This window comes from Chlorocebus sabaeus, chromosome 20, assembly GCF_047675955.1.
Source record: "Chlorocebus sabaeus isolate Y175 chromosome 20, mChlSab1.0.hap1, whole genome shotgun sequence".
NCBI lineage: Eukaryota > Metazoa > Chordata > Mammalia > Primates > Cercopithecidae > Chlorocebus > Chlorocebus sabaeus.
In genome coordinates this window covers 105,697,955-105,710,522 of record NC_132923.1, presented here as the reverse complement: position 1 = coordinate 105,710,522, position 12,568 = coordinate 105,697,955, and the positions used below count along the sequence as shown (strand labels likewise).

Genomic DNA, 12,568 nt, shown 5'->3' with positions numbered 1-12,568 from the left:
GTCTCGACCTCCTGACCTCAGGTGATCCGCCCACCTTGGCCTCCCAAAGTGGTGGGATTACAGGCATGAGCCACGGCAACTAGCCGAATTATAATTTCGGATGTGATTGTTCTTTTGTTCTGTAGCTCAAGGCTAGACACACAGGGAGAATGACACCATTTGCTGGAGGATTGGATTGTCTTTGTTCAGGCTGCAAACCAGCTTTTGCATCAAAGTTGAGGTCTAGAGAAGGCCATCTCCTTGAGCCCTTCGTGCTAGCTAGAGTACATGTTCCAGCAAGCCAGGACTCTGTAGTGATTTGTTTTTATCTTCCCTCCTCCTGAGCCTTCCTCGTTGAGAAAGAACAAAGTGGAAATAGTGCCAAACTCTTGTGTTAGAAAGTATGGTGGTTTTGCTGCTTTAACCTTGGTCGACTCACTTTACATTTCTGAGTTGCAGTTTTTCCATCTGTAAAATGAGAATAATAACTCATGAATTTTGACTCTACAGACTATTAGTGTAAGATAAGGATGCAAAAAGCTTGATAAACTAAAGCACTGTTTAGGTGTAAGGCAGTATTATTACTCTCCTCACTTCTTTATCCAGACTGGACCAGGCTTGCAGGGAACTGGTGCCAGACTCTGTATTTTCATTTTTACTTTCCCAGTATCTTCCCCTATGTAAGGGGCAGAACCCAGTGAGGCTCCTGACCCCATAATATCCAAGACCATGGACTTCCATGGTCTTGCCATCCAGGGAGGTTCAGCAACATAGCTAAACTTGATTTGCCAACTCTCAGCTCCCCCCAGCCATGGTTGGTTATAGCTTGGTAATGTGGGTCTGAGAAGCTTTGTTCCCTTCTCTCTACTCCATTGGAGATGCCAAGGAAGAATTGTTATTTCATCTCCTCTTAAAACGTTGACTTATCTCCTGTAGATGCTTGGCCAGGCTGTCAGAACATCCTGGGAGTTAATGAGAGAAGAATACATATAGCTCCCACTAAGTGACTATAATGTGTCAGGCACTATAGTTAGTGCTTATCATGTTTAAACGTGATAGCATCCTTTGAAATAGGTACTTACTATTTCCAGTTTACTGAAAAGAAAACTGAGGTTCAAAAAAGTTAAATCTCTTGTTCTAGGTCACATAGTGAGTTAAGTTGCAGAGCTAGAATTTGAACTTAATTCTATCTTATTCCAAAATTTGTTGTTCTAATGACCATACCATGAGGCCTCCTGTTGCTATACAGAAAGAGGGGCCATGTACTACATAGGAAAACTCAGATTTCCATTCATATGATCTACATGAAGATCCCAACTGTACCTATGCGATCTGGGACAAGTGGCTTTCAACTTTTCCAAGCCTTAGATACTATCTCATTAACTTGTCACCATAGGTGGTTTGTTTTTTTTTTTTTTTTTTTTTTTTTGCTTGTTTTTTTTTTTTTTTTTTTTTGGCAGGGGGTTATTTATTTATTTGAGGTAGGGTCTTGCTCAGTTGCCCAAGCTGGAGTGCAGTGGTGGGATTATGGCTCACTGCAACTTCCAGCTCTCGGGCTCAAGCGATCCTTCCACCTCAGCTTCCTGAGTAGCTGGGACTACAGGCTTGCGGGACCACACCCGGCCAATTTTTGTATTTTTAGTAGAGACAGGGTTTCACCATGTTGGCCAGGATCGTCTCAATCTCCTGACCTCATGATCCACCTGCCTTGGCCTCCCAAAGTGCTGGGATTACAGGCATGAGCCACTGCGCCTGACCAGTAGATGTTATTCTTATCTCCAGTTTACATTTGAAGGGAACAGGCCTCAGTGAGTTGAGATGACTTGCCCACGGATGCAGAATAGTAAATGGCAGAGCCAGAACTCAGGTCCAGGTCTGTCTGACATCTGCTTCAGTGTTCTTTCCACCATTTTTCACAGCCAGCTCCTAAGACCTGGTGTATCATTCAGCTAGATTTATAGCTCTGAGTGTGCTGGTTGGAAGCTGGCATCCTTTTCTGCTCTTTCTCCTCCCATACTTTCTCCCTCTTCTTAGAAACCTTACAAAGGCAATATAGGTATTTGAAATTCAAAGAAGAGATTTATGCTGTGCTTAAAATCTGCTCATGCTGCCCCATTAGACACCTGGGAATCTGCCTCTCGTCTTTTGTATGGGTTTGTACTGTTACTTTGGTAGCATGGTGTGGTGGGTATAGTTTTGGGAAAGTTCTTTCTCAGCTCTTTTCTTTATGAATATAATCTTGCGAGGTGGCTGTAAAGTTAGAGATGATGAATATTCAAGGGTAGAAAGTACAGGCTTATTATTTGATGGCAGTTATTTCCCCTGGCACCAGGATCTAATAGAAACCAGAATAGGAGTCAGGAGTTCTAAATCTTTTACTCCTATTCTTTGACCTTGGATATGTGAGTCACTGTTTCTAGATAGACTGGCTAGTCTTTAGGGACCCCTTTCAGCTTTAATATCCTGCACTTTAAAAAATAAAAGTAATAAGATGCTTGTTTTAAAAAAAATCAAATTTGACAGAAGTATTTGAAGGAAAAAGTGAAAGACCCATATCCTTTCCCCCATTCAATTCATTCCCAATGTGTAACTCTTATTACCAGTTTGATGTATCCTTTTCAGTGTTCTCTGTGTACACTAAATATACACAAGTATGTGTAACATACACACTTTATATCATATGCATGTATATATAAATACACATGTATGTGTTACACACACTGGAACCTACAATACATATTATGTCTTGGTTCTTTTACTTAACATGTTTTAGCTATTTTTTTCTTGTTGGTACTTAAAGATTTACTTTATTGTTTTCAATGTCTTATACTTTATTAAGTGTTGGCTGGGCGTGGTATCTCACACCTGTAATCCCAGCACTTTGGGAGGCCAAGGTGGGCAGATTGCTTGAGTTTAGGAGTTTGAGGCCAGCCTGGGCAACATGGAGAAACCCCATCTCCATAAAAATTAGCAGGGTGTGGTGATGCACACCTGTGGTCCCTCCCAGCTACTTGGGAGGCTGAGGTGGGAGGATTGCTTGAGCCCAAGAGATTGAGGTTGCAGTGAGCTGTGATTGTGCCACTGCACTGCACTCCAGCCTGGGCAACAGAGCGAGACTGTCTAAAAGAAAATCAAGTGGTCCCCTATTGATTATGTGCTATAATTTTTCCTTTTTTAGAGATGAGATCTCACTATGTTAGCCAGGTTGATCTTGAACTCCTGGCCTCAGGCATTCCTCCCACCTCGGCCTCCCAAAGTGCTAGGATTGCAGGTGTGAGCCATTGCACCTGACCAATTATGTGCTATGATTGTTTAAAGCAAATATACACTACAATGTTGATTTTTAAAATTTTCTTTTCAGGAGAAGAAGAAAAAGAAACATAGAGATAGGAAGTCATCTGACTCTGACAGCTCAGACTCTGAGAGTGATACAGGCAAGAGGGCAAGGCACACATCAAAAGACAGCAAGGCAGCAAAGAAGAAGAAAAAGAAGAAGAAGCACAAGAAGAAGCACAAGGAGTGAGAGCAGAAAGAGTGTAGGGGGTGGTTGAGAGTAAGGAACCAGGAGCTTTGTTCCTTGAGACTCCTGGAAAGACTCAATAGTGAGAATATAGCCTCCCACCCCCTTAACTTTGCTTCCATGGGAGATGGCTTTCCCCTTCCATGGGAGATGCAACAGGCAGGTTTGGGAGTTAGAGGTCAAAAGCAGCTGCCTGAATGAGTTGTTGTTTCCTTGTCACTCCTGGTCCCTTTGCAAGTGAACCCTGCAGCTCACCCATTCATTTGCCCAACTTCTTCATTCAGCAGGAGGTCCTATTACCCTCTCCAGCTGCCACTGCCAGAGCTGGATTCCTGTAAAGGAGTCCAGGCTAGAGCCACAGAGACTGTTGTGGAGGTGAGTTCGACTGTAGTTAGAGAAGAGTGATTGGACCCTTCCTATTGGTATGTCCTGGGCCGATTGGTGGGTGATCTCTCCTGCATCCAACATGGGAGCAGAGAGAGACTGGCAGCAGGAGGGGGAACATGGTGAGAAGTGGTGCTCACTTTTCCCATTCCTCCTAACATAGTTCTATGCTAGAAGTGGCATCCAGCGGCCACAGCTAGAAAAGTCTGCAGTGTGACTTAACTTGTGTATTGCATTCCAGCAGATGACTGAACCAGACAGCGAAGCCAAGATCATTGTTCTACTTTGTATTTACTACTGTGTGAATCAGTTGATTCTACTTCAGGTCCTTGCTTAAATTCCTGTCACTAAATGGAAATGTGTTTGGTTTTAAGCTTACCGAAAGTTATTTTTCCTATAATCCTTCTTCCTGGGTAACTTACAGACTTAAAGTCACTGAGCCTGCATTAGCTGACAAAAACATTTAATATGTTACCTTAGACCTTGGAGAGATGCCCAGCAGAGGTACAGAGCCAAAGGCACTAGCCTTCTTGGGAGATCACTTATAAGCCCTCCCTTTTGTAATGATCAGATGCCCTCTTCCCTCAGAGTTGATTAGAGAAGCAGTAAGAATTTGTAGTCATGAGTACTAGCCTGGTGCAGAGGTCAGCATTCCTCTTGGCCAGTGGTCATTTTCTCCCACCACCATGGTACAAGCCTGGGTTCTGTGCCCTGAAACTGAATTCTGGAAAGGGAGAGACTACAGCGTTTCACAGAGAACAGCCAGACCCAGGAGCTTTCAGTGTAGGATGGGCCTGAAGTGACAGTTCAGTAGCCAAACCTGGGGAAGCCCCATCACTGACTGAACTAGGTCATTTGACCATGTTGGGGGGGGGGGGCACTATAAAGGCAAAGTGTAGGTACAGCTGTTTTATTATTGAATGTGTAAGGTGATCAGCTGATTAACAGGCTCCAAGATTGTCCATTGCAGTCTCCCATCCAGTGCTTCTTCCTGAGTAACCTTCAGGCAGTTATTTCTGCCCACTATCTGACACACAGGATAAACCAAGACTCTCAGAGTTAAGTTACCAAAGGCAAAAAGGCAACCAGGTGGTCTTGGCTCTGCTTTATTGACCTCAGAGCACCCTGTGAGTGCAGTTAAAAAAAAACACACACACACACGTACACAATGGGAACTGGATCCCGGCCAGTGGCACCTGACCTCAGAAGAATTCGTGGATTTGTACAAAATGCACAGGAAGAAATGAGGCAATGTGGTGCTGAGTCGAGGGGTAGCCGATTGGCAGAGTAGTAGTCAGCAACAGTGCAGTCAGGTCATGCCTCTTTCTCATAAGTGCGAGTGCAAACTGCAGTGCCGTGGGTGAGTGTCTGGAAGGAAAGACAGAGTGAGATGGGGGGTGGAGCCAGGAAGGCCATTGCCAGCATTCTACCCTCCCTTCCTCCTGATAATTGTCACTTGAGTACCTACTATGTGCCCATTGTACGTGTGTGTGTGTGTGTGTGTATAAATTTTTTTTCTGATAATGTACAGCAAATCCTTAAGACAGGCATTGTAATTGTTATTTTAGAGACTTGGAAAACACGAGCCTTTAGAGAGGAAGTAATTTGGTCAAGATCCTGAGTGTTTCTCCTTTCCTTATACCATTTGGCTTCCTTCATCCTTAGTGTCTAAGATGGTGCCTGGCTTATAGTCGACAAATAGGAAAAATATCCAGAGACTCAGGAAAGGACCGTATTTGGCTACCAACTCCAATCCTTCCCTAACTTAGAGTAGTGCCAGGGCCAGAGCCCTGTACCTCCCACTGTCCTGTCTGGCATCATAGAGCCAGACCCATGGCCTCACCATAGTTCAGTTGCCCCCTGAGAATTTGGTCCTGCGTATCACATCCCCACCAAAACTAGGCACCTCATTCCAAACTTCAAGGGGACCCCTGTCCCACGTGAGTGCAAGAATGCAGTTAAGAGGTTATGCTGACCCAAGAAGGTGTGCAGTGAAGATGCCTAGGTGAAAAACCTGAGGCCCTGCAGTTAGGCAGAATCTACAGTTGGCTGTTCTCCCTGGGTCTGGGGGGAATTCAGTCAAGGCTTGAACAGATCTGCCAGCCTGGCTGTGGTACTTCCTACCCAGGCAGTAGTGAAGTAGTTGCAGTAGGCCAGACATAGAAAGCATGAAAATGGGGTAGGACTAGAATGGGGAAGAAAGGACTGTACTGTCATTCAGTTTCCCCACCAGTCACGAGCCTGTCCCTGCAAGTGACAATGCAGTCCTAGGGAGGAGAGGAAAGGGAATGCTGAGATAGGCAATGGGAGTCCCTCCTAGAGGGCCTGGGATCAGATTTGGCCCTGTTTTCTACTTCTTCCTGAGGCGAGTCAAGGTAGAAACACAGGAAGAGCAAACAAAGGACATGGAGCACGTGCTGTGTTCCTCAATCAGTGATGCTTTGTGCTGTGCATACACTGTCTCTTACAGGCTTCCAGCAGCCCTACAAGGTTGGTATTATACCCATTTTACAGTTGCACTTGGAGAAGGTGATTTGCCCACAGTCATGTGGCCTATAAGGTAAGATTTGAGTCCCAGCCTGTGTGAGTCCAAAACCACTACACAGAAAATTCCCACCTTACACCACCCTGACCCTGCAACCACTCTCTTGTCCCAGCTTCTATGGCTCTCAGGGGAGGACTTGGCTTTTTAGAACAGGCTTGGCTGAAAGAGCAGTAGTAATAATCAATCAGATATGGCTCCAAAGTTGCCCATCTTACCAGGATGAGTTTTCCATCAATTAGCTCCCGCACAAGTGTCGTCTCTTGCCCGTCCCATTTCTGCAGGTGAATGAGTTTCCCTCCATCCAGTGTCACAATGGACTGTGGAAAGAGAGTATAGGCCTGAGCTGTGATCTTAGTCAGGATTGAGGGGCAGGGTGCGATCTGGATACTGGGGCCCCAGAGGACACAGCCTTTGACCCAAACTAGTGATGGTGTGAGGACGAGAGCTCAGGCAATCCACCTCCCAGCTAACCCCACAGGACATCTAGTTCACCTCCAGCCTCTGCTCCACTACTGCCTTGCTAGGGAAGAGGCCTTCAGATACTAGGCAAGGAGGGAGAGGCAGGAAGTATGGTGGAGCCAGAGAGCCTGGCTCTGAGAAGCACCACAAGCCTTCAAGATAGACAGTTATCTGTACTCTAGGTGATGCCCGCAGCCTGGTCCCCTCAGATACAGGTGGGATTTACTAGTCTACCCCTGGGAAAGACTGACTGAGGAGGAGGAATAGTCCTGAGAATCTTTCTCCAGCCTTGTGGTTAGTCTATATGATGTCTAAAAGACCCTTAGCAATAGGAAGTATTGGATAATTAGACTTCCTGGCCTGTATTCCTACACCTTTTCTTGGTCCATATCATGTGACCTCTTTAGCTGACAAGAGGGCAGCAACCACACAGTCCTGTGACTGGATGCCCTTGAAGTGTTCCTCAGCTCTGGGTGCTGCCATACATACATCAGCTGGTTCTCATTTGGCAGCTCTTCCAGGTCTCTCTTTCCTAGGAGTTTGGGGGCCACAAGGCCAGGCTAAGGGATCCTGATGAGCAAGGTGGTTGAGTAGGAGAATCTGAGAAGGTTCTGTGTATTGTTTGGGTGATAAGGAGTATGGGGCCTGTCTCTTAGTGTGCTCTTCTTTATCCTTACCTTACTGCTTGTTCTCATTCCCCTAGTTTTTTTTTTTTTTTTTTTGCCTACTCAGAGTAGATATTTTTGCCCTAGGCATTCCAGAGGGCTATTGTGTTTAATTGGGGTTCTTGTCCCTTGAGAAAGTAGGCAAGTCCAAGGAGGCAGGGGCATGTGGTGGGGCAGCCACCTTTATCCCAAGTAGACTGCCATCTTTGGGCACCATCCCCAGCTCTGCTGCCAGCCACCTGTGTGATCCTGTGCTTTCTGGGGACAGCTATGAGGAAGAGGAAATAGCTGATGGGGCTGAATGATAGTGTCATGATAGAACACTGCTATAGGGACACCCTATAGAGGTCAAAGCCCCTAAGTTCTCTCACTCCCATGCCTGGCCTGGAAGGCTGAGGCAAGCTGCCAAGACAGTCACTGCAGGGTGACAGAACCCTGGGAGAGGGGGCTAAGGTTTGGTGGAAAGACACTGCAAACACATTCATGACAAGGTGAATGCGCTATCACGGAACATAGCTCTTCCTGCCTGTCCACTGGCAACATCGGAAATAGTTTGTCAGGGTCATTGGCCATGTCTGAGAATTAGAAGTTGAAGCAGCATCTGAGTAGGTGGCTTCTTGTTCCTGGCTGCCTTTTTTGCTGCTGGAGGCCACAATGACCTCACTCAGTGGAGGGCCCTGACTTCTGGGCATCATTCCTAAAGCACTTCAGGTCACAGCCATGGCCACATAACTCCGCCATCTATGGAAGGGGAAAGAAACCTAGAGCTACTGCATACCTTGCACAGGGTCACCCAGCTGGAGCTGAAGTAGATACTGAGGTCAGAAGAATATCCTGGCTCTGTACTGCCCATTCTGAGGCAGACAATAGATGAATCCCAAGAAGGGAGGGAAGAAAACAAGAGGACAGAACTGACATGTATTTAGCAGCAGTGGCATTCCAGCACTACACAGGCTTTATGAACCTTGTTTCATTTAAATTCCCCATGATAGTCTGCCCCTCAGGGTACAATACCAGGGAGCCAAGACTACCAGCCTATTCTCTTTTAGAGTCTCAGCACTCTTCATTCCCAACCCCTGTTTCCCTGACTTACCTTGACCTTCCTGTCATCTGCTGTTGTCTCATCAAACTCCACCCCCAGCTTGAAGTTGATCTCTGTGTTCTTGAAGGTGCTGTGTGTTTTTAGGGTGAGAATGTCCCCATTCTTTTCGATGATTGTGGTAGGCTTGGTCATGTTGGCCACCTGCCTGGTAGCAAAACCCACTCCTGAGGGTTGGGGGAAGATTATGAGTACATGAGCTTGGGTAGAGAAGCAATGTACAAGAAACTCAATGCATAACTCTCAGGCCTGGGTATGGGGAAGTGGAGGACTGTATCTTTCAAAGCCTTTGCATGGGAATTTTAAAATTCAGTCTTGCCCTTCGTTCTGTTTGGTGAACACAAATTACTGATCCCATTAGACAGATGAGATACTTAAGGAACAGCGGTGCCATAGCAAGTCAGTGGCAGAGCTGGGATTGGAATAAGTTACTATTGGGCTGAGCGTGGTGGCTCATGCCTGTAATCACAACACTTTGGGAAGCCAAGGCAGGTGAATCACATGAGGCCAGGAGTTCAAGACCAGTCTGGCCAATATGGTGAAACCCCGTCTACTGAAAATGCAAAAAATTAGCCAGATGTGGTGGTATGTGCCTGTAATTCCAGCTACTCAGGAGGTTGAGGCTGAGAATTGCTTGAACCTAGGAGGTGGAGGTTGCAGTGAGTCGAGATTGTGCCACTGCACTCCAGCCTGGCCGACAGAGTGAGACTCCATCTCAAAAAAAAAAAAAAAAAAAAAGTACTATGAACTTTTCGTGTAGTAAGAACTGTACATGTTATCTCATTTAGTTCTTCCTGTTCCTCTGAAGACTGTTTCCATGTTACAGATGCAAAAAGAGAGGTAAAGCCCAGGGTCACAAATCTGATATTGAAGCCCAGAATTGTCTGACTCCAGAGCTTGCTTAAGTGCTCAGCTATACTACCTCCCAAGGCTAGAGCATAAGGCTGAGGAAAGAAGAGAAACGTAGACTTTCCCTTCCAAAGCCTTAGGCATAAGAGCTTTCCAACTTTGGAAGTTTTTATCCTGAAACTAAGAAGCGTTAGTGCTCTTGTCCCTTATATATGGCAACCCATCATTTTCAAAGCCTGTTATCTATGATCTAGGAGTTAGGTACAAAGGAAGTATTTGTACTATTGTACAGATTGAGGAGGAGCCTAAAGCGGTAGCAACAATGAGTTAGACTCAAACCCGTCTCCTGACTCCCTGTCTAAGGCTCTACGGAGACTCTCTTCCTGACCCAAGCATGGCTTCCTTGGGTACTGGGCAAAGTCCTAAGTGCCCTGCAAGCAAGTAAAGAACAAAGAACTAATCATGACTGCCCCCTCTCCCCACAGCAGTTTACGCTGAGCTGTCCTCCAAGGCAGAGGTGAGGCAGAAGGCAGCCCAGTGTAGTGAAGTGGTGTGTGTAAAGTCTCCAAATGTACCTGGCTACATAGTGCTTGCTGGAAGCTAGGTACTCTGCACATGCCCTACATGGGTTTTACTTAATGCTTGTAACAGCCCAGAAGCGTAGATTATCCCCAATTTACAATGAAGAGAGTGAAGTGTCTTGTCTAAATTCAAACAGAATAAACTGACATAGATTTGAATCTAGGCTCCAAAACTGTTGACTGTTTTCACTGGGCGACTCTGCCCAGCACATACTCAATCCAGGCCACCAGTTGTGCCTGTGGTCACTGGTACTACACAGGACCTCTGCCCCTTGAGAGCCCTAGGTCTATAGCAGGAGGGGCAGGGGCTGCCTCTGCCATTATGCTATCAGCCCACTTTTGCTTGGCCAATGAGGAACTTGGCCTTGCCCCTTGGTATCAGGATGAGTCAGGCCAATCACACTCCCCTGCACAGAGCAGGACCTTGTCACGGCACTGGGGGCTCTGTTCACTTAGGACCTACCCAGAGGTATGGAGTGTTTGAAAAGGAAACCACTGCGGTATGAGTGAGGGTCTGAACCAAGAGAAACTAAGAATATTGAGCTGACAGAATTTAGGAGACTCAGGGAGATCTGTGTTCTACTTAGAAATGAAGCCAGCACTATTTACTGAGAGCTGAGGAGGGTATTTTCCCAGGCTTTCCATTCCTACAATAAGAATGCAGGCTGCCTTAACATAAGCTTCTGAAAGGTAACAGGACTTCAGGGAGACCAGCCTGCCTACCCAACTTGGGGCAGAATAAGGGAACAAGAATGGTAAAGTTGTTGCAGCTCAGTTCAAGGACTCAGCTCTGGCCCAGCATTGGAAGGAGGAACTAAATCTGGTCATTCAAACTTCCCAGTAGCTGCTGGGCTGTGTTCGTGGGGGTTGGGGGGTGGTCCTCTAAGAATGACTGCCTACCTGGAATTACTGGGCATAGCGCCCAGGATAGGGTAGGGGCTGTTGAGAGCTTTGACCTCTCCATCTAAGCCCAAAGCAGTAGAAGAAGGGCTGAGGTCAATAATTAGCTAAGCAGTTCCTATTTTTCCCACTCCCAGGGCCTGTAGGGTAGTGGGAAGAGCTCTGAGTTACAGATCTAGAAACCTTAGGTTTTCGTATTGGCTCTGCTGTGGAATTGTTACACATTTCTACTCTCCTGGTTTCAGTTTCCCTGCTGAACTAGATAGTATGGGAATCTCCAAATTCCTCACCTGTATGATTCTTTGAATCCTTATTCTTCTCCATCCCAACACCACAGCAGTTTTCCACATCCTCCTAAACCAGTAACCCTCCCTCCCAGGTCTTGACCTTGCTCTGGGACCCTCTACTGCACATCAGAAGTCCAATGGCTTTCTCTGCCTACCCCTTGCACAGGTGGGTGAGCTTTGGGTTGCAGGAAAGGCCCAGCTGATGATGGACCTCTTGCCCCACCCTACCCCAAGGCTCACAGACAGTGATTAAGGCCTGGTTACATAGACTGCAGGACAAGGTCAGACTGGCTGGTGAGAAAAGAGGGCATTCTCCTGCAAGAATTCTTTCCCCTAATCCAACATGGAGAGATGGGGATAGCTGCTTACTGCAGGTTCCTGTCTTATGTCCTTCTCATATCTGATTCACTGATCCACGGTTTTTTCCCCACTAATCTTTTTCCTCCTAGGTATTTCCTACTTGTTTAAGGTCATAGTACACTCCCTAGCTGCCCCATTCCCTTTCTGGGTTCAGTCTCCTCCAATTTCTAAACTACCCATGCCCGTGTTCTTTTTCTCCCCTGGCTAGACTCCCCTTCCTGTGATCAGTGTTCTTTTTCCAAACCCTCCTCCTTCCTCCAATTCATATATCCCTCTTCCTGAAAAGAGCCTCCCACACAGCTGCCTCCTTCCTCCACCTCCCTACCGTGGTCTCTAACCAGATTTGGACCACCAAAGCCCCCTCCCTACAGGCCCTATCTGCCCTAGCCCAGGCTGCCATCTCCGCGCTCCCCTATTCCCCAGTCTTAACCAGGAGGGATGCAGCAGGAGTGCTGCATGGGGCTAGGCACGCTACCAGCCCAAGCCAGCACCCTGAGCCCCGCGGCTTGCTCACCGATTGACTTCATGTAGTCATCGAAATTCTTGCTGTCCACTAGCTTCCAGGTGCCCAGGAAAGCGTCCACCATAGTGATGCTGGGCTAGGCTGAGAAAAGCTACAAGAGAGCAGGCGTGCAAGGGCTCCGACGGCGGCTCCCTGGCCGGGCTGCCGCTTTAAATAGCCCTCGCATCACATGAGGAGACGTGGCCCACGCCCCCAGCTCCCGAAATAGGAAGCCCCAGGCTAGGGCTCACCCAGGAGGGGCTGGTCCGCCCATCCCCCAACCCACCGAGGTGGGTGGGGACCAGCCAGTGGCGCCCTGCTTGCCTGCGTCAGCGCCAGTGCCTGGCCCCCGAGTCCCTACCCTAGTCTGGCAGGACCTTCTCCCTTTCCTGGCCTCTAGGCACTCTGGAATCTGAGAAGGCAGTAGCCGGCACCAGC

The 12,568-nt window shown here is 47.2% G+C and overlaps 2 protein-coding genes across 3 annotated transcripts in view; one reads left to right on the top strand and one right to left on the bottom strand.

Moving 5' to 3' along the window:
• ZCCHC17 (zinc finger CCHC-type containing 17) overlaps positions 1-4,256 on the top strand; it is a 68,031-nt gene extending 63,775 nt beyond the window's left edge. For both annotated transcript variants that reach the window (XM_007979664.3, XM_007979665.3), the window contains one exon: positions 3,341-4,256. In XM_007979664.3, the coding sequence (XP_007977855.1) occupies positions 3,341-3,502 (162 nt within the window). In that variant the 3' untranslated portion in view covers positions 3,503-4,256. The remainder of the gene's footprint in view (positions 1-3,340) is intronic.
• A 717-nt stretch (positions 4,257-4,973) lies between these two features.
• Positions 4,974-12,303, bottom strand: FABP3 (fatty acid binding protein 3). Its single transcript, XM_007979663.3, has 4 exons — positions 12,143-12,303; positions 8,646-8,818; positions 6,644-6,745; positions 4,974-5,251 (listed from the first exon to the last, which is right to left on the bottom strand). Exons 1-4 carry the CDS (start codon positions 12,213-12,215, stop codon positions 5,198-5,200), a joined length of 402 nt encoding a protein of 133 aa, XP_007977854.1. The 5' UTR covers positions 12,216-12,303; the 3' UTR covers positions 4,974-5,197.
• Positions 12,304-12,568: the final 265 nt, after the last annotated feature.

Excerpts from the sequence above, each read along its gene's own strand:
- FABP3 (XM_007979663.3), bottom strand. The coding sequence starts at position 12,215 with ATGGTGGACGCTTTCCTGGGCACCTGGAAGCTAGTGGACAGCAAGAAT. Across the intron at positions 6,746-8,645 it reads CAGATGACAGGAAGGTCAAG|TCCATTGTGACACTGGATGG; the intron begins GTAAGTCAGGGA and ends CTCTTTCCACAG. Across the intron at positions 5,252-6,643 it reads TTGATGGAAAACTCATCCTG|ACACTCACCCACGGCACTGC; the intron begins GTAAGATGGGCA and ends CTTTCCTTCCAG.